Raw genomic sequence first — 27,065 nt, 5'->3', positions numbered from 1 at the left:
ATAGAAATGACATCCTAAACTAAAGACTAATTAAGATGACCATTATAATATTATAATACCCTTCCTTAGTGGCCATTCTCTATCTTTTGTGTTACCTCAAAATCTTATGTTGTTGAGACCCACCTTAGAACTACAAAATGGTAATGATCGAGAAGCCATCCAATCTAATGTTAAGAAATGAAGCCATTACTCTTTATAGCCAGAGACACAAAGATAAACTTGCAAACCATGATTTTGAGAAAAAAAAATGTCAAACTATATATATATATATATATATATATATATATATATATATATATATATATATATATGAGCAGTACACTCCTAGAAAAACCTCAAGATGATCCCCTAATTTCTTTTAAAAATGAGCACTGTGACTCACAATAGAATAGAAAAAGCAAAGATTTTTTTATTTTAAGAGAAAAATCAAAAGAAAATAATATGATGTTTGAGGTGAAAAATCGATTAGAACTAGACAATAAAGTGTGACACGAGTCACATAATAAAAAGCTTCTCTTTCAAGGGAAAAATGGTAAAACCCAACAGATAATTTTTGAGGAAATTTTTATCAAAACCTAACATATATTAAAACCCAATAGATAGATTTTGAGTAAAAAATATTAAAGATCTATTAAGATAAATTTTTAAAGGAAAGATTATAAAAACCCATTAGAGAAATCTTCATGTGACAAAACATGAGAGTTCTAAACAACACATGCAAAAGCATACAAGTGTATGCAACTCAAAAGTTGTACATGCAAACAACATACAACTCACATGAGGTATGTGCAACCATTGAAAATTAGAGACTTTTTCTTTACCCAAGGGATAACACAACTAAAACCCTTGACCAAGCTCATGTTTTTCAATAAAAATCTTTGAAAACAAACCACAAAATACTATTAACAATTTTTATTTAAATAAATCAAAAAAAATCTTTTGAAAAAATGTTCTAGATCAAAAGAGGCTTGAATATTTGATAATGATTTGCCAAAATTTTATAAAATCCCATTAACATGGCTCTTATACCATTTTATAAACATTATAATATTCTAATACATTTAACATATGAAAAAATGAAGTTGAAGAAATTGGAGGGTACGAGTTGTTGAGGTAGCCTTGAGCATCAAGTGGGCAAATAGGTGAACCCAACAAGAAAAGAAAGAAGCCTACAAAGATTTAACTTAGCAAGAATTCAAAGGAGAAGTGAATCAGAATTGAGAAGCCACAAGCAAAGAGACATAAATAAATAGCTCCTCTATCCAAAGAAAGTACAACCTAAACAAGGAAAGAATATGTCATTCAAAAATAAGGAGATAAATAAAGAAATCTCATAAGACAAAATAAGTGAGAGTTGTTCAAGATATTCACTGTTGGGTGGCTTTGAGGTAGAAGAAATGCTTTTCACATTAAATGATGATCACGATAAAATGGCTGATGTAGAGAAATCCCCTTAGGATGGGCATGCCCCACCTCTTAATGAAGGCCCTAGTGAAAATGTTAGCAATCCTCCCAATCCAGAGCTAAAGAAGAGAAGAACCTAATCTAGATCTAGGTGAGTGCGCAACACAAGATTGGTTATTGGATATGATGTAGGGTGAGAAAAATATTGTTGACCCAAGACTAGTAGAGAACTTGACACTCTAACACTGGAACAAGAAGAAGAGAGTCAACTCGTAAGAAGTGAGAAAAATATTGTTGACCCAAGACTAGTTGAGAACTTTGACACTCTTACACTGGAACAAGAAAAAGAGAGTCAACTCGTAAGAAGAGAGACTACGGTGATAAGGTATGATTTAAGGACTTGTAAGGTCCAAATTATTATCCACAAGGTGAACAAAACGAAAGCCAATAACCAGATCCAGGATTATGAGATAGTTGAACACCACGTTGGGAACCACCAAAACAGAGAAAGAATATGAGGAGGCTTAGGATGCTATTAGGACCAAGTAGAGGGGAGTGGCTAAATAAATTGTTGAGATGAACAAGAAAAGGGAGTAGCCATCTTCTTGGTAAACTTTTCGCTTTTCATTTAATTGTTTATGAAATTTTGTAAGGCTTTATTTCCCCTCTTTAACTGACTATCAAAAAGATCAAATATAATAGATGCTAACCTTATATGTTTAAATAATTTGATATAACCAACGTAAGTCATGCAACTAGAATAGTTAGAACACAATCTGCTTTGATCATGGCAATTGATAACCTATTTCAGTTCAATATAGAAAAATTGTCAATCAAGCAAAGGCCTGTTAAATCTAGAGAGTGAATATGAAACAGCCAGTTTAGCTAATGTTATCAATTGGACACTACCTAGAATCTCCCATATTCATACCCCAAGATCAGCCTAGAAGAAACAAGGGTGCCATGGAATGATAACTTTATGACACTCAACGATATTTTATTACAAGCTATACAATTTCTATCTAGCACTTGGTCTAAGGGACTACTTCTGTTTAAATGACAGGCCTATCGGAAATTCTAATGTTAGAGATTTTCCATCTTGTTGCACTGTCATGGAGATTAGTATAGCTGGTTCCATTCTTCTGACATTATCTTCTTTAAGTCCTTACTGAGGTTCACAATTGTCAAGAAAATAAGGATTGATGTTATTTATTATGAAATGAGAAACAAATTCTTTCATTCATCATCACTAAAATAGTATAACAGAAAAAGGAAGATTTTTTTTTATGAATACATCATTTCACAGTCTTCATAAATAATCATCAGCTGGTGAAGGCAAGTTACCAATAGCCAGGCCAAAGGCTCAAAATCTTGCCTTGCATTTACTAGCTTAGTTTCCTTCAGAGCTACAAAATGCAATGACTGCTGAGATTATCAATGATGACACATGCAGGTCATCTATTGTATAGATGTGTTTTTAATCCAAGAGAACAGTGGATATGTAGCTTCAGAAAAGACAGCATATTCGTTTCTTCCTCACTTTCAAGTGCAGCATAAACATCATTTACATATCCAAATGTTGGTCCCAGTATGTGACTAGCACATGCAGCCTTGAAAGTCACAATTTCCCAGTTACCTGGCAATGTAGAGAAAATTTTGAGAAATATAAACCAATAAAAAGAAATTAAATATATCCTGCAGACATTTTATAACCTGGCATATCATAAAATTCTAAAATGCAACATTTGCAAGTCATTTTCACTTTATTTGTAAAGAACAACCACCATGCTGAATCCCCACTACAGTTTCTTATTTCATTAATCCAGCAGTTGTCACTTTCTTATATTTAAATTGAATGAAAACTCAATGAAGGCAATAAAAGTTTCCTATGCATTATAGATGCACATTTCATACACCATTATTGTTTATAGTTCAATTTCAATGGCATTTGCATTTGATGCAAACTTGAAAAGGTTTTCTTTTCCCATGAATATTAATTGATAACCAAGAAACTTGTGTCAAACATACTAAAATGAGGCAACATTTACTGGTTTTTACTTCGGTAACATCAAAATAAGCAAAATACTTTTGACTCCAGTGAAGGGATGATAGGATTTTTAGTGTACACTTTATTTTTCTAGTGAGCTGATATTTTCCAGGGTTACTGGGAGATGCGTCTCTGGACCCTTGGGAGTTGGGACACATATATCGTCTCTGACTCTCAGGGGTGCCACAAGAAGCATTGTGGCAAAGTGGGGGCAATGCATCTTCTGCTGTCTATATTGTCTCCTGCATGAAAAGCTGATGTCCCCACAATAATACCCTAAAAATTGTGAAAAAAGAAAAAAGAATGACTTATAACATCAGACATAAACATTCCACAGGAAAAGGAAAATTGTGGTTTTAAACAAAAAGCAATGTTGCTGAAAAAGGATTTTGACACTACATAAAACAAATCCGACTGTCAAGTGAAAACGACCACACTCCTAAAACAAATTTGCATTTTAACGTAACAATTTCTGTATTTTCATTCTGTATTCTATTTAATTTTTTATCATCTAATAAACAAGAACCTAAATGCAAAGAATCAATTGATAGCCTTCCACATATCGTATACATGACTTTCATAAGCATCGATTGACTTGCTTCCATTTTAAAGCATTGATTGATTTGCTTCCACATTTTGCATGCATGACTTTCATAAGCATTAATTGATTTGCTTCAACATTTTGCATACATCTCTGCCAGTGCAGTTGTATGCAAATATGCCTGACAATGCAGTTGTTGCATGCAAATATATCATTGATTTGCACTGGCAGACATGTATATAAAATGTGGACAGGATGTTCACAGCTGCACTGGCAGAAATGCATGCAAATTCTGGAAGCATTCAAAAGGCATGTGAACACAACTGCACTGACAGACATGTATACAAAATGTGGAAGCATTAACAGGGCATGTAAACTGTGTTTGCAATTCTGCTGGACCTGCTGGTAAAACCGTAGACATGTATGCGAGAAGTGGAAGTCTGAAGTATTCACAAGGCTTGTAACACCTGATATTTTTATTTTTTCATGTGATTGTCAAGTGGGGGAAGACAAGACTTGTACCCCTTGTGGAAGTTTGTTTACCGTTTTTTGGGCAAAAGGTTCCAGCAGAACACCCACGATCAAATGCAAGATTTGTCCAAAGGCATAGCAAGCTGCTTACACCAGGGTGAAGACTCATTTCCTTCACCAACCTTTAAAAGGCATTGATCCTAAATGAAGCAAAACAGTATAGGGCTTTGAGGGAAAAAGAAACGGCAGAAGGAAAACATTACAATATAAGCTTTTTTCATGCTTAAATGATGAGGGCGACTATTGCAACTCCTCGTCACAATAGAGAGATAGGTAGATGTGTCTTCTACAGTTAGAAATGTAGCAGCTCAACAGTCTCACCAAGACCATGTAGTGTGTAATGTCCCCTTTTTGACAGGCACCAGCTACTTATTTTATTTTAGCCTTTATTTCCCCAGAGGCTAAAAAGGAAGAAATAAGGGGGAAAAAATATATTAAATTAATTACTTATAAGGTTACTAAACAATGAAATATTAAAAAGTAACTTTATGTTTAATTGATTTAATATTAAAGTGACTAACATAATAAAATATCAAAAAGTCACTTAAAAGAATAAAGTGCTAGAGTTGCTTGTGAAATCTTTATAAGGAGCCTTTGGAGGGTCATTTTATATATCTTGAGTTGCATATTCATCTATTGTGTTGAGAACCTTAGTGCTTGCATACTTGCCTATGGGTTTGAAGACTCTAAGGTGCCAATTTCGGTTGTGAGATATCAACCCTAGTTGGGAGTGGAGGAATTGGTATTCAGCTAATTCATTTGTGATTAATTGGGAGATAATATGCAGTGATTTTTGTTCAGCCCGTGCATCTAATTTTTGACATTAGTTGGCAAGGAGAAAGGTTTCAATTTTCATAGCAGAAGCGAAAAAGTAGAGCCAAAAAAGCAGATCCGAAAAAGCAATCTGAAAAAGAAAAGCGAGAAAGCAAAGCCGAAAAAACAGTCCGAAAAAGCAAAGTGAAAAAGCAGATCCGAAAAAGCAAATCCGAAAAAAGCAAAGCCAAAAAGCATGTCATCTCAGCTACTTGTTTCAGATTCTTTTGGTATTTACATTTGGCAATTGTAGATGGATACATTTGACAAGTAATATATGTCTTTTTGTTACCAAAGTATTCAGTCAATGTAAACATTGAAGTATTGAAGGGAAATCAACTTAATTCAGCTGTTCAGTTTGTATGCCAAATGTTTGTAAAACGTCTCATTGCATAGTCATTCCTAGGATGCATGCCAAGTGTTTGTGAAAATAACTCTTGGCTGTAGGTGTGCATTTTACATCAGAATTTCATGTACTTGCATTCGGAAAATAATAAAAAGAAGTTGCATAGCACTTTAATTTCCAATTAATTATTTTGCAATCATTTGTATTCATCAATATCATTGGCATTCAAAAATCATAGCAAAACAACAAACATCAGAAAACTGAGGCTACAAGGGAAGTGTTTGATAAAATTCCTAAGGCAGAAAAACAGGGATAAAACTTCAAAAATTGTCAAGGCACTTTACATAGTGGCAGTTCAAACCCCATTGCAAGGCTAATTGATGTGCAAGGTCAAGTAGTTGATTTAGTGATTGCACGGTTCATTAATGCAAATGGAATACCATTTAACATTGTTGGCTCACCTTTGTATGGACAGATGGTCCAAGCTATCAATAATGAACCAGCTGGGTATCACTAGAAATCACTAGGGTCTGAAAAGCATGAGCATCTTCTTGACACCCTAAAGATTTAGATGCAACAACACTTGTTTTTCGCATGCATCAATATGGCCATAACTTTTCATTATTTAGGACATGACTGTCTTCACACTTAGAATAGGCTGCTATCTATCGTTGGCATCATTATCACAAACAAAAATGAACTTGTCTTTCGCCTATCATGGTCTTTGGCAAGGTTGCACGGGTACGCGTACCCAGACCCCTGGTACACGTACCGGGTACTGGTACGCGTATCCCGTACCGGGTACGGACTAGGGCACGTTTCCTAAATCGTAAAACGCCACGTCAGCTTTTGAAAAGGCAGAGGCGGCACAATTTGTCGTGCTGGAAAGTTGAAATAAAATGTAACCTAAAACGCGGCGTTATATTAGCAAAACGCGGCATTAAAAACTCTCCATCCGCGAGCAGGTCAAAGACGAGGTTAAAGGTTGAACGCACGTCGAAGACAAGGTTAAACGCAGGTCAAAGAAAGTCAGAAAACGGAAGGGCAGAGACGGTTTCGCGCATTTTTCTCAAACGCCACGCATTTTTCTCAGACGCCACGCATTTTTCAAACGCCACGCGAAGTTCAGACGCCACACAACGTTCAGAAACTCCACCCATTTTTCTGCAACTACAGACTCGGCGCTCGCACAGACAGGTATCCATTAATCAACTTCTTTCTACTCGCATTTCCTTCGCATTTCCTTACCATCTTTTCTGCTCGCATTTACATTATTTTTCAACGTTTTTTAATTTTGTTTGAGTTTTAATTTTTAAACTTTTAATTTTTAAAGTTTTTAGTTTTAACTTTTAACAAAGTTTAATATTTTAATATTTTTATATATGATGGAACTACGTAACTTTAAAGTCTTAAAATAAATAAAATTAATAAATTAATAAATATTTTTAAATTTCAATATTTATACATTTTATAACTTTATTGAAATTCATTTTTAATTTTAAATGTTATTGTTTAACTTTAGTATTTATTTAATTTTTAATTTTTTATATAATTTAAAATTGATAAAATTTAATTAAAGTATTATTTTATTGATTTAATTAAATTAATTTATAGTTTAGTAGTTTACTATTTAGTATTTTGACTTGTAACAATACACGATCATCTTAAATTTAAAAAAAATTAAATTATAATATCAATATAGATTTTTAAAATTTTAAATAGATGTTTACAATTTAAATAATCATTTAAATTTTAAAGTGAAATTTATTTTAGATATTAAATTTAAAATATAAAGCAATATAAAGCAACTTTAAGTCTTTAATTCTTTTTTATTTGCTATACAATATCTTCTCAACAGTTCGACACTAATTATTGAATTTTTAAAAAAAAATTTCCAGGTAGAATGTCAGGCGGAGGAAAGCAAGCGTTGTATCCTTTGTGGAAGTATGTTGATCGTGTTCGAGGGCCGAAGGGTTCAGGTGGATCAGCCGAGGTCACATGCAAGCTTTGCCCTTTGAAATGGAAAGGTTCTTACACGAGAGTGAAGGCTCACTTCCTTCACATATCTGGGGTAGGTGTTGATCCTTGTACAAATGAGGTGGAACGATATGATCTTATAAGGGAGCAAGAAAGGGCTGAAGGGAAAGTTGCTAAGAAGAGCTCTCATGCTTCAACAACCGGGCATGTACAGAGTCAACATGGAGATTCAGAAGTAGATGTCTCAACTACAGATGTAGCTCGCAAGAGACAACACATTGGCAGCTCAAATCCCATTGAAGAATTGTTTGATGTGATCGGTCGAGATGCTGTTGATGCAGCAATTGCAAGATTCTTTTATGCAAATGGAATTGCATTTAATGTTTCTCGCTCCCCTTTCTACACTGAGATGGTCCAAGCTATCCTTCATGCACCAACAGGGTATAAACCACCTGGATATGAAAAGCTTCGCACTACTTTACTTGATAAAGAGAAAAGTCGATTAGATGAACAAACTACACCACTGAAAAGAGTGTGGGTTACAGAGGGATGCAGTATTGTGATGGATGGGTGGACAGATGCTAGAAATCGTCCATTACTTAATATCATGGTAACATGCAGCAAAGGGCCTTATTTTTTGAAGGCAATAGACTATTCAGGGCAAGAAAAAAATGCAGAATTTCTACACGCCCAGCTATGTGAGGGCATTGAGGATGTGGGGGCTACACATGTGGTCCAAGTTGTTACTGATGCTGCCCCTGTTTGTAAAGCAGCAGGTATGTTGGTGCAAAAAAAGTACAAGCATATATTTTGGACACCCTGTTGTGTGCATTCGTTGAATAATGCACTCAAAGACATTGGCAAGTTTCAATGGATTACAGATCTCATAGAGAAGGGGAGAAAAATACAAATGTTTATATGCAATCACCACCACACACAAGCCATCTATCGTAAATTTGCCAAGGTGGAGCTACTCAAACCTGCTGATACACGTTTTGCTTCTTACTTCATTCTTCTTGACCGCCTTTGTGAAGTCAAGGGAGCTTTGTGTTCCACAGTTGTTAGTGACGCATGGACAACTTGGAGACAATCTACTTCAGATACTGCTGTTGAGGTGCGAGGTATGATTCTTGATGAGCATTTTTGGGCTGATGTGAAATTTGTTGTGGAGTTTATTAAGCCCATATGTGAGCTGATCAGATATGCAGATTCAGATAAGGCATGTTTGGGAGAAATTTATGAAGCAATAGATTCCATGTGTGAAAAAGTGAAGACAATAACTGATATAAAAGACCCTTCTCTATATCCTTTGATAGAGGAGAAGTTACATGGAAGATGGAATAAGCTTAACACACCTCTTCATTGTGCTGCGTATGCTCTTAATCCTAAATGGCATGATATACAAGTGACTGGGAAGAGGGCTCCACATCAGGATAGAGAGGTAATGAAAGGATTTTGGGCTGCAATAAAAAAGATCTATGGCCGAGGTGAGGATGCTGCAGTTATAAGGAGTCAATGGAATAAGTTTTCACGTGGGAAAGGTAAGTTTGGTTCTGTGGAAGCTTTATATGATATGAAATTAAAGATAGACCCTATAGAGTGGTGGTGGAACGATGGAGGTGAAGCTCCTGAATTGCAATCATTTGCCATAAGATTGCTCTCACAAGTAGCTAGCTCTTCATCTTGTGAGAGAAATTGGAGTACTTATGGGTTCATCCATTCACTATTGAGAAACCATTTGGGGTCAAAGAAAGCAGAGAAATTGGTGTACATTCACAGCTCACTTCGTCTCCTCTCTCGTCTAGATCCTGGATACAATGATGGCCCTTCATCAAAATGGGATCAAATCTCACCTGATGGAGAACTTGCTGCCCTTGTGGATGGAGAGGTTGAAGTAGATGGCCTTATTGACTTGCCTATTATTATTCTACCAGCAGAGGAACCTGAGCTCGAGAGTGATGACTATTTGGACAGCATCATAACTGAGGACCTTGATATGGATGATGAAGACATAGAAGACTAGAAAATAGATTAAGATGTCTGATTTTTGTTTTAGTTTTTTGTTTGCATATCAGCTTGCTGTTTATCAAGCTTATTTCGATATGTAATCAGTTTGAGACTTTGGTACAATGCTGATTAACAATAGATTATAATCTATAAAGTCATAAACTTTTTCTGATTTTCACTGTTTAAACTTTAAACTTTTAAGTTTAAACTAGAAGTTTATCATTTCTAATATCAATGTGTCCTATCTATATGATATTGATATATCATTATGAAGTTATTGTTCGTATTTAAAGTTTGTCTTCTCTGTTAAAACTTAAGTATCTTTATCATTATGAAGTTATTACTGTTATTGTGTGTATTTAAAGTTTGTCTTCTCTGTCAAGTATCTAGACTCTAAAGTTTAAAACTGATATTTTTTAAACCCTCCTGGACATGTACAGCCAGCTTATAGACTCATGAGACTCACCTCAGCATGTATGGCCTCTCTGATTTTCTCAGCCAGTATGGCAGCTTGTTCTTAATATCAATGTTGAGTGAGTACTTCTTCAAACAGCAGAGCAATTCCCAGACCCTTCAATCACAATCTTCAGCATACTATCACAGTTTCATATATTAAAATTTATAAGTTTAAACATTTTTGGATTTCTTGTTTTGGATGCTCAATGTCATGACTCATGACTGATATTTTGATTTTCAGATTTTCTATAAGATAATTATATATATATAAAATATTAAAATTAGACATACACAACGTACCCCCGTCCCCTGTTTTGAAAAATACCCGTACCCGTACCCGTTCCCGTTCCCGTACCCACGTACCCATGCAACCTTGGTCTTTGGTCTTCATGATTGTTTTGTGTTTCACTCTTCTAGAGCTCTTACAAATTTTGCAGGATTCTGAACTTTAAAAGAGGAGTAAAGGATGTAGGCCAACCAAACTTTGGGATGAAATGGTATCTCAAATAAAGAATATGCTAGAATCTTTGATAGGAAAATGGGTTTCCTTGACAAGGAGGGTAACCATGCTGAAATCAGTTCTATCTGCTATGCGAATTTACCAACTTTCAAGCATTAACCTCCCTGTGGCTAAGAATGATGAATTAAATAAACAAATTAGGACTTTCTTTTGGCAAGAGATGGGAGACAAAAAAGGTATCGATAATTATCGGAGATAAGGTCTGTAGCCACAAAGCTGAAGGGGGGATTGCTATAGGGAATATTAAGGAGCAAAGTCAAGTCCTGGGAGCTAGACTCATTTGGAGAAAATATAAATATCCACATCCAAAATGGGTCAAATTCCTGGTCACAAATATCTCAATAGTAAGTACTCTACGAATATCTTCGAAGTTAAAACCCCACGAAGTGGCTCACATATTTGGAACTTCATGTTGGAGTGTAGAAATGCTATTATTGAGAAATGAACATGTAATCTTGGTAAGAGGGAGTAGGCATTATTTTGGTCCAATTCTTGGAGTGGTCATACAGTAATTGAGAAGACGTTTAACTTTGAAGTCTCCAAACATCTTTTGGAATCTAGGCGTGGCAGATATGTGGAGTATATTGAGACAATTGATGGTGACCTAACAGATGGAAATAGAAGCTGCTAGATGACACTAATATCCTGATCAATGACTGATTGGCTCTAGAAGAGATTCTTAGCAACAGGGGTATCACTTTCCACTTAGAGTAGATAAACTCATACGGGATGGCTCAAAGGCTGGTGAGAATAATACTAGGGAAGGCTATCATTACTTGGTTAAAAAATATCCCCCTTGAATTATGTTGGGATATCTTGGATAGCCCTTCAATACATTATTTTGACTCTAGGTAGGTTCAAGAAAATGGGCTATGAAGGCTCGAGTAGTTGTCCTTTGTGTGAAAAGGAAGAGGAAGATACAGATCACATATTACTAAGTTGCAAATTCTCTAATCAATGTTGGACATGGTTATGCAACATATTAAGGTTGGAGCTCTGCCCTATATAAGTCTATAGTGGGCATGTCCCAAGCTTGGCCTATTATTTAAAAAAATACTTATGTGGAGGCTTATGGAAAATAGCACCATCTATGGTAATCTAGGAATTGTGGAAAGAAAATAACATGCGATTACTCAAAGATAAAATGATGGGATGGAAGTAACTCACCAATGCAATTAAGCCATCAATTATTAAAGGTCTAAATATTCAAGTTATGCAATAGAAAAATAAGGAGTGTGAGATGACCTAATGATGCAAAGATGAGGGGAGGATAGGCTCAAAATTCCCTAAAATATCCCGAACCGGATATTTACTAGATTTCTCTTTCAACAATATATTCATAACTAAAACATTGCAGATGTATTCATCGAAACAAGTAGAAATCCCAATAGATATTTAACCAACTTCTTAAATATAATATTCAAACTCAACATAGACAGATATAATATGATACAACAATAAAACCAACAGATTCTCCAGAAGAAAATAACTGTCTTTCCAAGACACTATTAAGGATTTGAACATATGAAAGCACGTCACAAACCAGTAATGTAAAACCAGAAAACTCTTGTAGAACTCTGTAAACACGTGTAATATCCCTTTTCCGATATTTCCCTCGAACCTTTGATATTTAAGTGCAGATTCAAATCCAGACAGTAAACCAATACTTAATCTAAACTCCAGAACATTAATTGTTCATAACCAGCAAATAAACATACAAGAAACTACAGAAAAGAAATGTATTTATTTCCGCCAATAATCAAAGTACATATTAAAACCAGGAATTAACTCAAATAACTCAAAATGCGCTACTGTATTATACATCAGCAATACAATAACGTGCAACAACTCAAGTAATCCAATCTTATAAACAAAAAATGACAGTCAGATTGGAAATATAAATGAAACCTGTAAGAAGGCTAAGTTTGCGTCCAACCTCCAAATGCTTCTCCAAGGGTTTGCATCCTAGAAGAAGAAACCAGCAACTGTTTCTAGTTCCCAGATTAATATTTGCTTGAATATTATAATCTTCATATATCCTCACGTGTGGAGCTTGTTGTCTCTTTATAACTTTTCCCAAAGTGATGCACGCTCTTTTAAGCAATGTGGGATAAAACACTTTTTTCGTCCTTTAGTCACTTAAGTGAACATAGTAACTTTTTAAAAATAAAGTGACAAGTTAAATGACTTTAATAGTCACTTAGTCAGGAAACCATATAATCATCAGGCATTAAAATAGTTGACCAAATGAACTCAGATAATCACATGCAATAGCTCGTTGGAAAGCTCTCAGCGAGACACTTCCAAACCAACACTGAGGTATCGAAAATATTGCACTTTGTTTACTTACTAAAAACAGTAAGTATCCGGACAACCTGCCAAACTACTCCGATGGGTCTAAAACTGGAAATGCCTAGGCCAAACCTCGAACTAAACCTTGCAAAGAACTTTTCCGCCCTTGAAACCTAGGCGAAGCGAGCACACAAAATTATAATGTCCTAGAAAAAGGGGACATTAAAACACGTTATTGCATTATACAACAACAATACAATAGCCAGCATTAGAAAACCCAATCTTAAATACAAATTAACAGTTAGATTGGAATACTAGAATAAGAACCTGTAAGTGCATATGAAACACCTGAACTGATGTCTCCCCAGACAATGGGTTTGCGTCCACTATCTTCCGGCGCAAGGGGCTACGTCCTCATACTAGCTGAAAGCTGAAACTTTCCAAATACTCTCACAAGAGAGAACTAAAATCTGAAATAATAAATCAAACATATCTAGGAAAAAACCTCTTTCCCTTTTTAATACAGAAACTAAGATTGTTCAACTCTCCTCTTGCTTCCGTCCCATTTCCTTGTGACTCTTCAACTTCCCTCTGGCTTTTCATCTTATTCCTCCTTGACCTTTTGCCCCTCTTTATAACATTAAATTGACCTTTTTATAATTTGAGTCTACGCTCTTCTAGTCAATTTCAACATTATATATAATGAGACTTTAGTATTTCTAATGTCCAAAAAGGGGACATTACATTCCCCCTTGTACAGGTCCATGTGAAGAACATAGTAAGCAGAAAAGAGTTGAGTGTGTATAGGTCCAGGTCCAGGTCTAGGTGAAGAACACAACAAGCATAAAAGAGTTGAGTGTGCTTTGAAGGCCCCTAAGAAAGAATGGTTCAAGCTAAATTTTGATGGTGCTTCAAGGGGGAACCTAGGGTAAGAAGGCATTGCGTGTTGTTTGCATGATACTGAGGGGCTAGGGGTAGCTAGGTTGGCAAAATTGATTAGACTATAAACAAATAACATTGGCTGAATTGACAACCCTGGTCGAAGGGCTCTTGATAAGTAAGAAAATAGGGATTGAGAAATTGGACATTGAAGGAGATTTGACAATTATAATTAATGCCTTGAGGAAGGGTTACATGCCTAACGGGAAACTAAATGCTATGTTGTCTAGGGCCCTTCACTTGGTCCAATCCTTTGGGAAAACTACTGTTAATCACATTTATAAAATTTCAAGGGTGATGAACTTGCTAACGGAGGTGCTGGTGGCATTGCTATCAAATAGAGATTCTCATAGAGACTTTAGCTTAATCTTCCTTCATTCTTCACTCGCTCATATGTTTACATAGTCATATAAATGCATTTATATACATAGTAAAATCATCAAGGTTATTTGTGACTGACATCTACCTATACTAATTTCTAACTTAGCTGATTTAGATATTACTACAAGGGTAGGCTAATTTATACAACGTGATGCATATATATATATATATATAGTTTTCTATATATTTCCATATTTCTCTCCCATCTTTTTGTCACCTCATGTTGGCCTTTTCATCTCTATTCTCTTCTACTATCTTCTCTTTTCTCATCTTCTTGGTGACTGTTTTCCCCACTCTTACTCTTATTTATACTTACATTAGCTCCATGGATTCTCTAACCTTTCTCCTTCTGTATCATTTAGGGTTTTTCAAGCCTCCTTGTGGTAATTTATATATTTATTAGTATTCATGTATAAACAAATATACAACTTTTGGATATTTGTCTATAAATGAATAAGGATAAATTTACACATTACCATTTTTCTCTCTTCTCACTTTTAGATCTTCTCTAGGAATAATCATTTGTTTGACACCATTTGTTTCCCTTGTGATTTTTATATTTCTTTCTCTCTACTTTCTAGGTGATGATGTAACACTTGCTTATATTCTCACCATATTGTCACACTTGCTTATCGACAACTTATTTATTGAAGGAGGTAAAATTAAAGATGGCCTTGTTGGCTTCAAGGCCATGTATCTACAGAAAGGCCAGGAAGTTAATGAGGATGTCCTCCAAATGAGAAGTAGGATTATTGTCTTATCATTCCTTTTCGGCAAGATGAAATCTTTAAAAGCCTATTGAAGGTTGGGCTATTCTATCTATAGGTTGGGTCTAGGATTTGATGAGTATTGGTCATGGAGACATTAAGCAAATTAGGAAGAATGAACAAATAGATGAATTTTGAAATTGAGGAAAAAATTGATAGCATTAGGAAGATTGTTGTTTTAAAAATACAATAATTTGGACAATCATTCTTAGACGCCTAAGTGATCAATTTTTTAATTACAAGGATAGGTTTAGAGCCAACCCAGACATTTCGACCATGTCCATTGTGTTGTCCTACATTTTGTAGCCACAAAATGTAGGTAACCGTACGAAACTTTTTCAATTTAGTTTCGCAATTCTCTGAGATAATTCATTATTTAATTGCCCAACATTGATCAACCAATGGACCCCAATTTTCATAATGAATACTTTTACTGAAGACTTCTGTCAAGTCCTTTTTGTTTTTCATTTTATTAAGCCTATGCTTGATTTTTTAGGCCTTTAACATCCTTTCTTGTGTTTTTGAGTGTGTGTTAAGTGCTTTTCATCTTTTTGTTTTGTCCAATATCTTGCATTCGGTTTTCCCTTCGATTCGATAGACCTCAAGGGTTAATCAAATTTGGTATTCAAAAGATATGATCATTTAAGTGCCCAAAAAGTGAACTCTCCAGGCGCGATCGCATATTTAAAATATAAATGTTATATATTAATGTCAACATTCACTTTTTGAAAAATATAACATAAAATGGCTTTATGTTATGCTTTTAAGTTACTCTATAACTTAAATTTATCACTTAAGTGACTATAGTGCACTTCATGTTATATTTTTATGTTCAATTGCTTTTTAATTTTTTCACTTAAGTGACTTTAACACTATATAGTTATAATTTAATGTTGACTTTTACTTTATGTTTTATTTTAAAACATCTAAGTTAAATATTACTTTTCGAATAATTTTTGCACATGATATATAAACTATATAGTGTAAATATGTTATTTGACCTCTTTAAGTAATATTAACTCAAAAATCAATTAGATATGTGCTAAATTGGTCATTTAAGTTGTGCAAACTCAATAAATACACTTCTAGAGTCTAATGTTGGCTTGAAATACATGTGTTTGACATACGAAAGCATATTTTAAATATGTAATGGACTTCCAAGAATCCCATCTACATGAAAACTCCCTTTTACATGCAAATGCACTTGTAGAGTCCGATTTTGGCTTGAAATACATGTGTTTGACATATGAAAACATATTTTAAATATGTAATGGACTTCCAAGAGTCCTATTTACATGAAAACTCTCTTCTACATGCAAAAGATGTAACATGTAATAGCACTTGGAGAGTGCGATTTTCTCTAGGAAGCCAAGTCATGTACTTGGACAAATAAAAAAGTATATTTTTAAATATGTAATGAGCCTTCAAGACCACAATTTGCATGTAAAAGGCTTTTTCCAGCCAACATGTAATATGTAATACGCTTGGGAGAGAGTGATTTTGCACTACAAACACATGTAATGACATCTACTACATATTTTAAATATGCAATGTGGCTTGGAGAGTGCGATTTGCACCCAACACATGCATTTCTTTCTAGAAATTTGCATTTCTAGCCCATATGCATGGTTATTTCAAATATGTTATTGCATGTTTAGACTCCGATTTTGCCTTTTCATCAAAAACATTTGTATTTCAAAAGCAAAATAACACGTGTAATGGCACTTAAAAGAGCGCATTTTTACAAGGATATTCATGTAAATGCATTTGGGGCTCACATTTTTTACTATTTCTTTTTTAAATGTTTCATGCAACTGATGCAGGAGCATCTAGAGGTATAAGGGCAATCCTGTGTCACCAAAAAAATGTACTTAGACTTAGTTTCTGTTTCATGTGTTTTCATTTTTAGACACCCATTTGGGTCAAATAAAGGTTCCAACTCTCACAGTTCCACTGTCAGTGTGCTAGTAAATCCCGAAAAAATAGGAGTATGTAATTGGGTCATCATTTTGGTAAACTAGAAGGTGTGAATTGGCCAGATGAATGTAATTGTGATTTAGAGCATTCCAGAAAAAGAATCAGGTCAAAAGGCCCCACGGTTTGAAAATTATTGCAGTTTTTCGGGTTTTGGAGACCTCCTAAGAATGCTTCAAAGTCAAGTTAGGGGCATTAAATGACCTCGAAAAGGGCCGAAAAGTGGGGGACGAGTGAAGCTGTACATAGGACTATAAAGCGCTTCGAGAGCTTTCCGGAAATGTATACGGTTTGTCAATTGGAGCTACGGTTCAAAAGTTATGCCTCTCGGAAGTTCGGTTAACATTTCTGGATTCTTCTAGATTTGCGCCGACTTCTAACGCAGCTTCTGGAGCCTTCTATTTGGTCGGTGGATGCCTACTAGCACTTTCTAGAATGTATTCCTAGTCCTTAACCCTCCAGGGTCTATTTAAGGAGATTCCTGGCATTGTAAAAGGCAGTTCAGAGTGGAGTTTGAAAGGAGGTACTGAAAGGAGAAATTATCTCCACATTTATGCTATTGTAAGCCCTTAGGGCATGTTTTGAAGTTTATTTTCTCTGTACTGAATGTACTAGCTTATTTTTCAGTTAATACAATTTCCCCTTTTTTTTTTTTCCTGTTGTGTCCATTCTGTTCTTGGGTTGTGTCCGCATCAAGTGGTATCAGAGCGGGTTTTCCTGAGTGTGTAGATAGAGCGCCGACTGTGAGGCAGTTTGCACCAGGACTATGTTGTTGTGGGTTCGAGTTAGAAGATGCCTCCACGAAGAGAGCGTGGTAGAAGGGCCAGAGCTATTAATCCTGAAGAGGTTAGAGCCCTCCAAAGGCAGGTACAGGCATTGCAAGAGGAGCTCCGTAGAGGAGCAAATGTTGCCGCAGGTGATGACAGTGAGGATGACAATGAAGAAGAAGAAATGGGACCAGAAGGGGAATTTGACGGAGAAGTTCTGAATCATGCAGAGGAAAGGCTCTTTAGGGCCATTACTAAGTTTGGGAAAAGACCCACAATTGAAGTGGGTGTATTTTCAGGAAATTTGAAACTAAATGAGTTGATCGATTGGATCAATGAACTGGAAGAATACTTTGAGTATGAGGATATCAGGGACCCAGATAGGGTTAAGTTTGCAAAGGCCAAATTGAAAGACCATGCCAAAATCTGGTGGCAAGAGGTTCAATTGGAAAGAAACAAAAGAGGAAAGGAGAAGATCACAAGACGGGATCGCATGATGGATAAATTGAAGAAGCAGTTCATTCCTATGGACTACGAGCTTGATTTGTTTAAGAAGATGCATGGGTTAAAGCAAGCAAGAAGATCAATCCAAGAATATACAAAGGAATTTTACCGACTCTTGATTAGAGCAGGGCATGCAAAAGCAAATAAAGAGAAGATTGCTCGTTATATCAGTGGGTTGCGACCTAGCATCCAGGAGGAATTAAGTCTGGTAAGAATGACCAGCGTTGAAGAGGCATACCAGTTTGCCCTACGAGTTGAAGAGAAGCTGAATAAAAGGTTTGAAGGAAGACAAAGAGGGCGCGGTCAAGGAGGAAGGGAAAGCGGTAGATCATCTGGAGGCCGCAATGAAACCCAAAAGAAAAATGAAGATGTGGGTACTAGCAGGAACCAGAGGAATTAGGGTTTCAACCGCTCCTATGATCAAGACTTTGGAAATCAGAGAGGAAGAGGTAGAGGATGTGGACAAGGAAGAGGAGGCTTCCGTGGTACCTGCTTCCATTGCAATGAAGAAGGTCATCGTGCCTTTGAATGCCCTCAACGACAAGGAAGGACAGATAGGAGAGTTGAGGGCCAGGCTAGGGTTGCTTATGTGGATGAGGATGCACAATCATCACATTCAGAGGATGCAGAAAGAGGAGAAACCTTGGTAAATGAAAGTCCTACTAAGTAGTGAGATTGAACCAGGACAACGGAGGAGTTTGTTCCGTACCAGATGCAAGTGTGAGGATAAATGTTGTAACGTGATCATTGATGGTGGTAGCACTGATAACTTGGTATCAGAAGAGATGGTCTCTAAGCTGAAGCTCAAGAGGGAGAAACGTCCCCAGCCCTATCAAATTGCTTGGGTAAAAGATGATCATAAGGTCCTGGTAAGTGAACAATGTTTAGTGAAATTCAAAATTGGGAGTTACCATGATGAAGTTCTCTGTGATGTTATTCTGATGGATGTTTGCCATCTATTGTTGGGTAGACCATGGCAGTTTGATAGACATGCAGTACATGATGGGCATGCAAACACATACTCTCTGACAAAGGATGGAGTTCGCCACAAATTGAAGCCCATGAAAAAGGAAGGTGAAAAGGTATGTAGCAGTGCTAGGATTTGTCTTGTTGACGAAAGGAAGTTTTTAGATGGTATGAAACATCAGCATATGTGCTATGCTTTGATTCCTAGGAAAGATAAAAAAGGTAGTAGTGAAATACCACTTGAAGTTTCAGATTTACTAGGGGAGTTTGGAGATATTATCTCTGATAATGTTCCAAATGGATTGCCACCAGTAAGGCAAATCAGTCATCAGATAGATCTGATTCCAGGAGCTAGTTTGCCTAACAAGGCTGCTCACAGGATGACTCCTACTGAAACAGAGGAGCTAAATAGACAGGTTCAGTAGCTGTTGAGGAAGGGCTTGATTCGAGAGAGCCTAAGTCCATGTGCAGTACCTGCAGTACTCGCACCAAAGAAGGATGGAGAGTGGAGGATGTGTACAGATTTTCGAGCTATAAATAGGATAACCATCAAGTACCGATTTCCTTTGCCAATGATGGATGATCTTATGGATTGCTTGAGTGGAGCTCAGTACTTCACAAAGATAGATCTCAAGAGTGGTTATCATCAGATACAAATTCGAGAAGGAGATGAGTGGAAAACAGCCTTCAAGACCAAGGAGGGTCTTTATGAGTGGTTAGTCATGCCCTTTGGATTGACGAACGCCCCAAGCACCTTCATGCGGCTCATGAATGAGGTACTTAAGAAGTTCTTGGAAAAATTTGTTATTGTCTATTTGGATGATATTTTAATTTTCAGCAAGACTTTGGAAGAACATTTATTGCATATTCGTAGTGTCCTTGAAAGGCTAAGGGAAGAGAAACTATTAATTAATCTGAAGAAGTGTATCTTTGCAAAAAGGGAGTTAGTCTATTTGGGGTTTGTTATATCATCCGAAGGGCTCAAAATGGATCCAAAGAAGGTAAAAGCCATCTTGGAATGGCCTACTCCAAGGTCTGCTACTGAGGTAAGATCATTTCATGGTCTGGTTAGTTTTTACAGGAAGTTTATTAAGAATTTCAGTGGCATATGTGCACCCCTAACTGATACAATAAGAGGGGATAGAAAAGAGTTCAAATGGACTGCAGCAGCTGCGAGAAGTTTTGAATTGCTGAAGAAGAAGGTGACAGAACAGCCTGTGTTGGCACTTCCAGATTTTAGAAAGGTTTTCTAGGTGGATTGTGATGCCAGTGGCAGCGCTATTGGGGCTGTATTAAGCCAAGAAGGTAAGCCTATTGCATATTTTAGTGAAAAATTGAATGATGCAAAGAAGAAGTATTCTGTTTATGATCAAGAGTTCTATGCAATAGTTCAGGCCTTAAAGAAATGGACGCATTATTTATTGCCAAAGGAATTTGTTTTGTATACTGATCATCAGGCATTACAGTACCTAAATAGCTAAGGTAAATTGAATCAGAGGCATATGAAGTGGGTAGAGTTCTTGCAGAGCTATACATTTGTGTTGAAGCATAGAAGTGGAAAATCTAACAGGGTTGCAGATGCACTAAGTAGAAGACAGTTGTTGCTTACAGTAATGCAGGTTGAAGTAGTTGGGTTTGATGAACTCAAGAATTTGTACCCTGAGGATCTTGATTTTGCTGAAGCATGGAAAGCTTGTAAAGAGCCTGTTGCTGTAGATAGAACCAAGTGGTTAGACTATTTGATTCAGGATGGCATGTTGTTCAAGGGTAGTGCATTCCAAGGAGTTCCATGAGGGAAAATCTGATTAAGGAGAAACACAGTGGAGGGATGGCAGGACATTTTGGTTGAGATAAGACCATTGCCATTCTTAGAGAGCATTATTTTTGGCCTCAAATTTCACAGGATGTGAAGAAGTTTGTACAGAGTTGCCAGGTTTGTCAAGTTGCCAAGGGGTTTAGTCACAATACTGGCCTATATCAGCCATTGCCTGTTCCATCAAGGCCATGGGAGGACATAAGTATGGATTTTGTTCTTGGATTGCCAAGGACACAAAGGGGTAATGACTCAGTATTCGTGGTGGTTGATAGGTTCTCCAAAATGACACATTTCATTCCATGCCACAAAACTCATGATGTTGTCCATATTGCAGACTTGTTTTTCAAAGAGGTGGTAAAACTACATGGTCTTCCAAGGAGTATAGTTTCTGACAGAGATACTAAATTTGTGGGGTATTTCTGGAGGACATTGTGGAAAAAGTTAAGAACAGAATTGAAATTCAGTTCCACGCATCACCCACAAACTGATGGCCAAACAAAAGTGGTAAACAGAAGTTTGGGCAATTTGCTGAGATGTTTAGTTGGGGATAAGCCCAAGGGATGGGATTTGATTCTACCACAAGCAGAGTTTGCTTACAATAACTCTATAAATAGGAGTACTGAAAAATCACCATTCCAAATTGTATATGGGAATAGCCCAAGGACTGCACCAGAATTGAGGAAGATACAGCAAAGGGAGAGGACAAGTGCTGAAGCGGAAGAATTTGCTGAACATATCAAGCGTCTACATGAGGAAGTTCAAGCACACATTACCAAGATGAATCAAGAGTATAAAGCTAGGGCTGATCAAAGGAGAAGACATAAGGAATTCCAAGTAGGGGATCTAGTCATGGTGCACTTACGAAAAGAAAGATTTCCAGCCGGTACTTATAACAAGCTGAAAATGAAGAAATTTGGCCCCTGCAAAGTTTTGAAGAAACATGACTCAGGAAATGCATATGAGGTGGAGCTGCTAGATGGTATTCACATTTATCCCATTTTCAACATTGCAGATTTAACAGAGTATCATGATGATGGTGCAGATGAGGAGCTGGTGTTAGAGCCATGTCCGATTCTTGCTTCTAAGAAGGAGGAGATAGAAGACATTCTAGATCATCGTGTGGGTAGGAGTACCAGAAACAGGCAGTATGAAGAGTATTTGGTCAAATGGAAAGGACGACCGATCGAGGACTCAACTTGGATTTCAGCAGCTAAGGTTTCCCATTTGGGATTTCCTCTACCATTCATAAAGTGACAGGGTCACTTTTCAATCTACCCTGGGTGTCTGATGCAGGAGCATCCAGAGGTATAAGGGCAATCCTGTGTCACCAAAAAAATGTACTTAGATTTAGTTTCTGTTTCATGTGTTTTCATTTTTAGACACCCATTTGGGTCAAATAAAGGTTCCAACTCTCACAGTTCCACTATCAGTGTGCTAGTAAATCCCGAAAAAATAGGAGTATGTAATTGGGTCATCATTTTGGTAAACTAGGTGTGAATTGGCCAGATGAATGTAATTGTGATTTAGAGCATTCCAGAAAAAGAATCAGGTCAAAAGGCCCCACGGTTTGAAAGTTATTGCAGTTTTTCGGGTTTTGGAGACCTCCTAAGAATGCTTCAAAGTCAGGTTAGGGGCATTAAATGACCTCGAAAAGGGCCAAAAAGTGGGGGACAAGCGAAGCTGTCCATAGGGCTATAGAGCGCATCGAGAGCTTTCCAGAAATGTAAACGGTTCGTCAATCAGAGCTACGGTTCAAAAGTTATGCCTCCCGGAAGTTCGGTTAATATTTCTGGATTCTTCTAGATTTGCGCCGACTTCTAATGCAGCTTCTGGAGCCTTCTATTTGGTCGGTGGATGCCTACTAGCACTTTCTAGAATGTATTCCTAGTCCTTAACCCTCCGGGGTCTATTTAAGGAGATTCCTGGCATTGTAGAAGGCAGTTCGGAGTGGAGTTTGAGAGGAGGTATTGAAAGGAGAAATTATCTCCACATTTATGCTATTGTAAGCCCTTAGGGCATGTTTTGAAGTTTATTTTCTCTGTACTGAATGTACTAGCTTATTTTTCAGTTAATACAATTTCCCCTTCTTTTTTCTGTTGTGTCCATTCTGTTCTTGGGTTGTGTCCCCATCAGCAACAACATCCCAAGGGCGCGTTTTGACCAAAAATGCCCATGCATTTGCATTGCCAGCCCATGCATTTGCATTTCGAGGCGGCATTTTGGAGCTTGAATGCAAGATTTGACATTTAAGGATCACGTTTTTCACCAAGAACATCAAAAACGACTTATGCTTGTGCATTTGGAGGGCATGTTTTTTCCCAAAAACGTCCAATAACATGTATTATGCAAAAAAGTTTTGCATTTCAAGGGTTTGCTAAATTGCATTTTGCCTTCTACATGCAAAAATGGCCATGGAGATTACCATTTCCAACTTTGAATTGGTCAAATGCTTTTGAGTTGTTGCATGCATTTAAACTTGGAGAACCTAATTTTGGAGAAGACTTGTTCATTTCATCTTTTGTTTCTTCCATTTTTTACTTATTGAACTCCAATTAAGTAGAAGAATTCAACTTTGCTTATATTTCTTGCTTTCTTTGTTATTATATTACATTATTTGGCTTGTTTTTGTCCATTTGTTCAAAGACGTACGATATCTTTTGCATTTTTTTCTTTAAATAAGATTCAATCCTCTCATTTCAAACACTTGAAAATCCTTCAAACTCCAAAAACAAAATTGCATGTCAAAGAACATCTTGAAGTTTGTCATGTCTGAGTTAATAACAAGAGGTATGTTGTTTTGTACTTAGTTTTTCTTGTTTGTTTTGGTTTCTTTTTTGGAAGAAGGTTGAGAATTCCTACCCAAGAATGCAAGTGCATCTATATCCTTTCACCTTTCATGTTTTCATGTCAATCCATATTTCATCCATTTTCCAATGTAATGTTCCAATCCCCATAGTTGAAGACGTGATACCACTGTATACCCAATTTCATCTCAAGCGAACTAGAGGCAATATACGGCCTGGAGGGAGGAGTGTTTGGGCTGTACGGTAGTAGCTGGTAGGCCGTACGTCAAAGTTTGGATGGGCTGTACGGCTGAGGTGGGGGGAGCCGTACGGTTGAGATATGCGTCTGTACGGTTAAGATATGAGGCTGTACGGTGGAGATAGAAGGTTGTAGGTGGAGATATAAGCCCATATGGTGGAGATAGAAGGTCATACGGTGAGGGTGGAGTTATACAAAAATGGGTTGAAGTGTTTGGTGAGGGTGAAATGCAGTATAGAGTTGATGCAGTAACGCTAAGTCCTTTGAATGAATGGACAATTCAAGAAATTATACAAGAGACACCAAAGTACAATGAACACAAATAGATATAGATATATTCTAGACTAAAATGGTGTTCCAAATTTGCCGGACTCGGAGTAAAATTGTCAATATTGTCAAATAAGGAAGATCTTTCACTTCTGAAATGGCGAACAACCTAGAGCTCCAACAAGAATTCGCAAAACAAAGAAATAATCCAAATCATATACCTACTACTACCTACATGCTGTGCTTAAATACCCTTCGGAGAAGCTTCCCAACGATTTACAAAGATAGCCAACAACCATACCTACGCAAAGAAATATATAAAAATGGGTCGAAGATATACTAAATCAATTGACCCATTAACAAAGGTTTGATTAAATATTTTTATGATGGGAACATTACAGTCCTTCTGTCTGAAAATTTGTTTGTCCTCAAGCAAATGCAAATTAGATTTTTGGAAACCTTCTATAATCAGCTTCTTCAGTTTCGAGTAGGTACCAAGTAGATCTTATCACTGTAGTAAATGATATCATCGATAACTTGGTATCTTTCATCATGTATATAGCCATCCATCAACTAACATGCAAAAGTGTTCTTAGAGTACTCGACCAATAGATGGGCCTGCCAATTATCCAAGGAACGGGGTAAAGTGTTGACTATCATGTTTTTACTTGCAACGGCTGGGATCATATCATGTTTTAAAATGGCCTCCATCTTCTTGATTGTGACTTCCCTTGATCCTTTATTTGACATTCCTCTTAGCAACACCTCCTTGTCATCTGTTTGGAATAAAAGTCCATCCTCTTAAGACTTTGGGTGAGCTGGTCAAAGGTCTCCATCCACTGTATGCCCAATATGATATTAGTATCAACCAAATCTATGACAAAGAAATCATTTGTCAAGGTACAGTTTCCCATGGAAATTTTTAGCCGGGGGATCACATGAGTACAGGTTAACAAGGTTCCTCCAGCAACCTTAACCTCAAATCTTCCATGCTCTACTGCGTGCAAGCCCTTACTAGTGACCAAGGATGAATTGATGAAATTGAGTGTGGCGCCACTATCAATCATGACTATGACTCGTTTCCCATGAAGTGTGTTGTGAACCCTGAAGATACTACTTTCAACCATTGTAGTGAGGGTAGCAATGGAACCCCCTTTTGTATCAGGGCAATTATTCTCTCATGTTGGTTAATTTCTTCACTACTCACCGTAGGTACTTGTCCTTCGTCATCATCAGAAAAAAACCTCAATGTTTCCCTTCCCAAGGCAGCAATGACCTGGTCCCCATCATTCCTTGCATGTGAAACAACGCTTTTTCCTTCGGAGCTCTTGCCGAGAGTCTTCATCCAATAGAGGTTTTTTCTGAATTGACTCCTTGTCTTTTTGTGGGGACAGTGTTGGCGTAGCTATGTGAGGTTTGAAGGATGATGCAACCATGTCACACACCTTCTTAATAGCTTCGTTGGGTGCGCATGGGTTGAACCGTTTGATCCAACCTCTCAAAGGCTCTCTCAACCCATCCATGAATAACACGATTCGACATCTTTCAGAGATGTCTGTGACTAGTACTGACAACCTTTGAAACTCAGTAATGTAATTGTCTACTGTACCTATTTGCTTTAGCTGAGCTAGATCTTTGAAATTTAGTTCAAGATCCTTCCCATCAAAATGGTCTATGAGTTTCTCAATGAACTCAACATAAGAAGTTACTTGTCGTGGCCAAGAGTGACCAATCCATGGTGTCACCACTCTTGCACCACTCCTTCCAGATGGAGTCCTGCAAACTTGATTGCTTCCTCTTCGAGCATCGGGTTGAGTTGGAAATAGGTGTCTGGCTTCAAAACCCATATCTATGCAGTAACGGCTCTAGATCCATCAAATGGTGATAAGTTTACTTTTCCAATCTTTCTCCTGAGATCATCATTAAAATAACCACAATTTCACCCACCTGAATATCTCATTCTTTGATCAACATAGTCTCTGTAAGATATATCACCTTCAATATTCACATTCCTCCAATCTTCCCAAAGTTTTCTTGCATATCTTGAAAAATTGTCTCTCTTTCTTTGCGTGGTGCTTCCGTCCTTGGGAGGAAGATGGGCATCGAGGGTCGAGAGTAAGAGGGTTGAGAGTTTGTCCTACCTATAACAAAGTTGTTGCTATGCCCATTTTGTTCTCCTATTATCTTTCCCTCAACCAATTTTTGTAGTGTTTCCTGCATAAGCATTTGGGTTTCGTTGATTTGCATTTGGTTTCTATTGAGCTCTTTTAAAAGATTCATGAGTTCTATCATAGGATCTTGAGGATCTGCCATTCTACCAACAAGGTTATTTTGCCTTCTTCGAGTATAAACTTGTATTCACTTCCATAGGCTAGCACAATCATTGGCTCTGATACCACTGTAATGTTCCGATCTCCACAGTTGAAGATGTGATACCATTGTATACCCAATTTCATATGAGGTCTGTACGATTGAGATATGAGGTCATACGATGGAGATACAAGGCTATACGGTTGCTCTTAGGAGGCCGTATGGTGAGGGTGTAGTTACCATACATAAATGGGTTGAAGCATCGTTGAGGGTGAAATGTGGCACGAAGTTGATTTTTAGATGCAGTAATGCTAAGTCCTTCAAATGAATGGACAATTTAAGAAATTATACAAGAGATACCAGAGTATAATGAACACAGAGAGACAGATATATTCCAG

General features: G+C 37.0%; 1 protein-coding gene across 4 annotated transcripts in view; it reads right to left on the bottom strand.

Moving 5' to 3' along the window:
* Window positions 1-2,585: 2,585 nt before the first annotated feature.
* The window catches only part of LOC149528817 (TAF RNA polymerase I subunit A), a 206,966-nt gene continuing 182,486 nt past the window's right edge, over window positions 2,586-27,065 (bottom strand). For all 4 annotated transcript variants that reach the window (XM_089809936.1, XM_089809934.1, XM_089809935.1 and 1 more), the window contains exon 9: window positions 2,586-3,040. In XM_089809936.1, the coding sequence (XP_089666062.1) occupies window positions 2,859-3,040 (182 nt within the window). In that variant the 3' untranslated portion in view covers window positions 2,586-2,858. The remainder of the gene's footprint in view (window positions 3,041-27,065) is intronic.

The sequence above is a fragment of the Cupressus sempervirens genome, chromosome 11 (assembly GCF_028749045.1).
Source record: "Cupressus sempervirens isolate cs-2001-9-10 chromosome 11, ASM2874904v1, whole genome shotgun sequence".
In the NCBI taxonomy this organism is placed as follows: domain Eukaryota; kingdom Viridiplantae; phylum Streptophyta; class Pinopsida; order Cupressales; family Cupressaceae; genus Cupressus; species Cupressus sempervirens.
The sequence above is the reverse complement of the archived record's forward strand: the minus strand, read 5'-3'. Positions and strand labels throughout refer to the sequence as shown.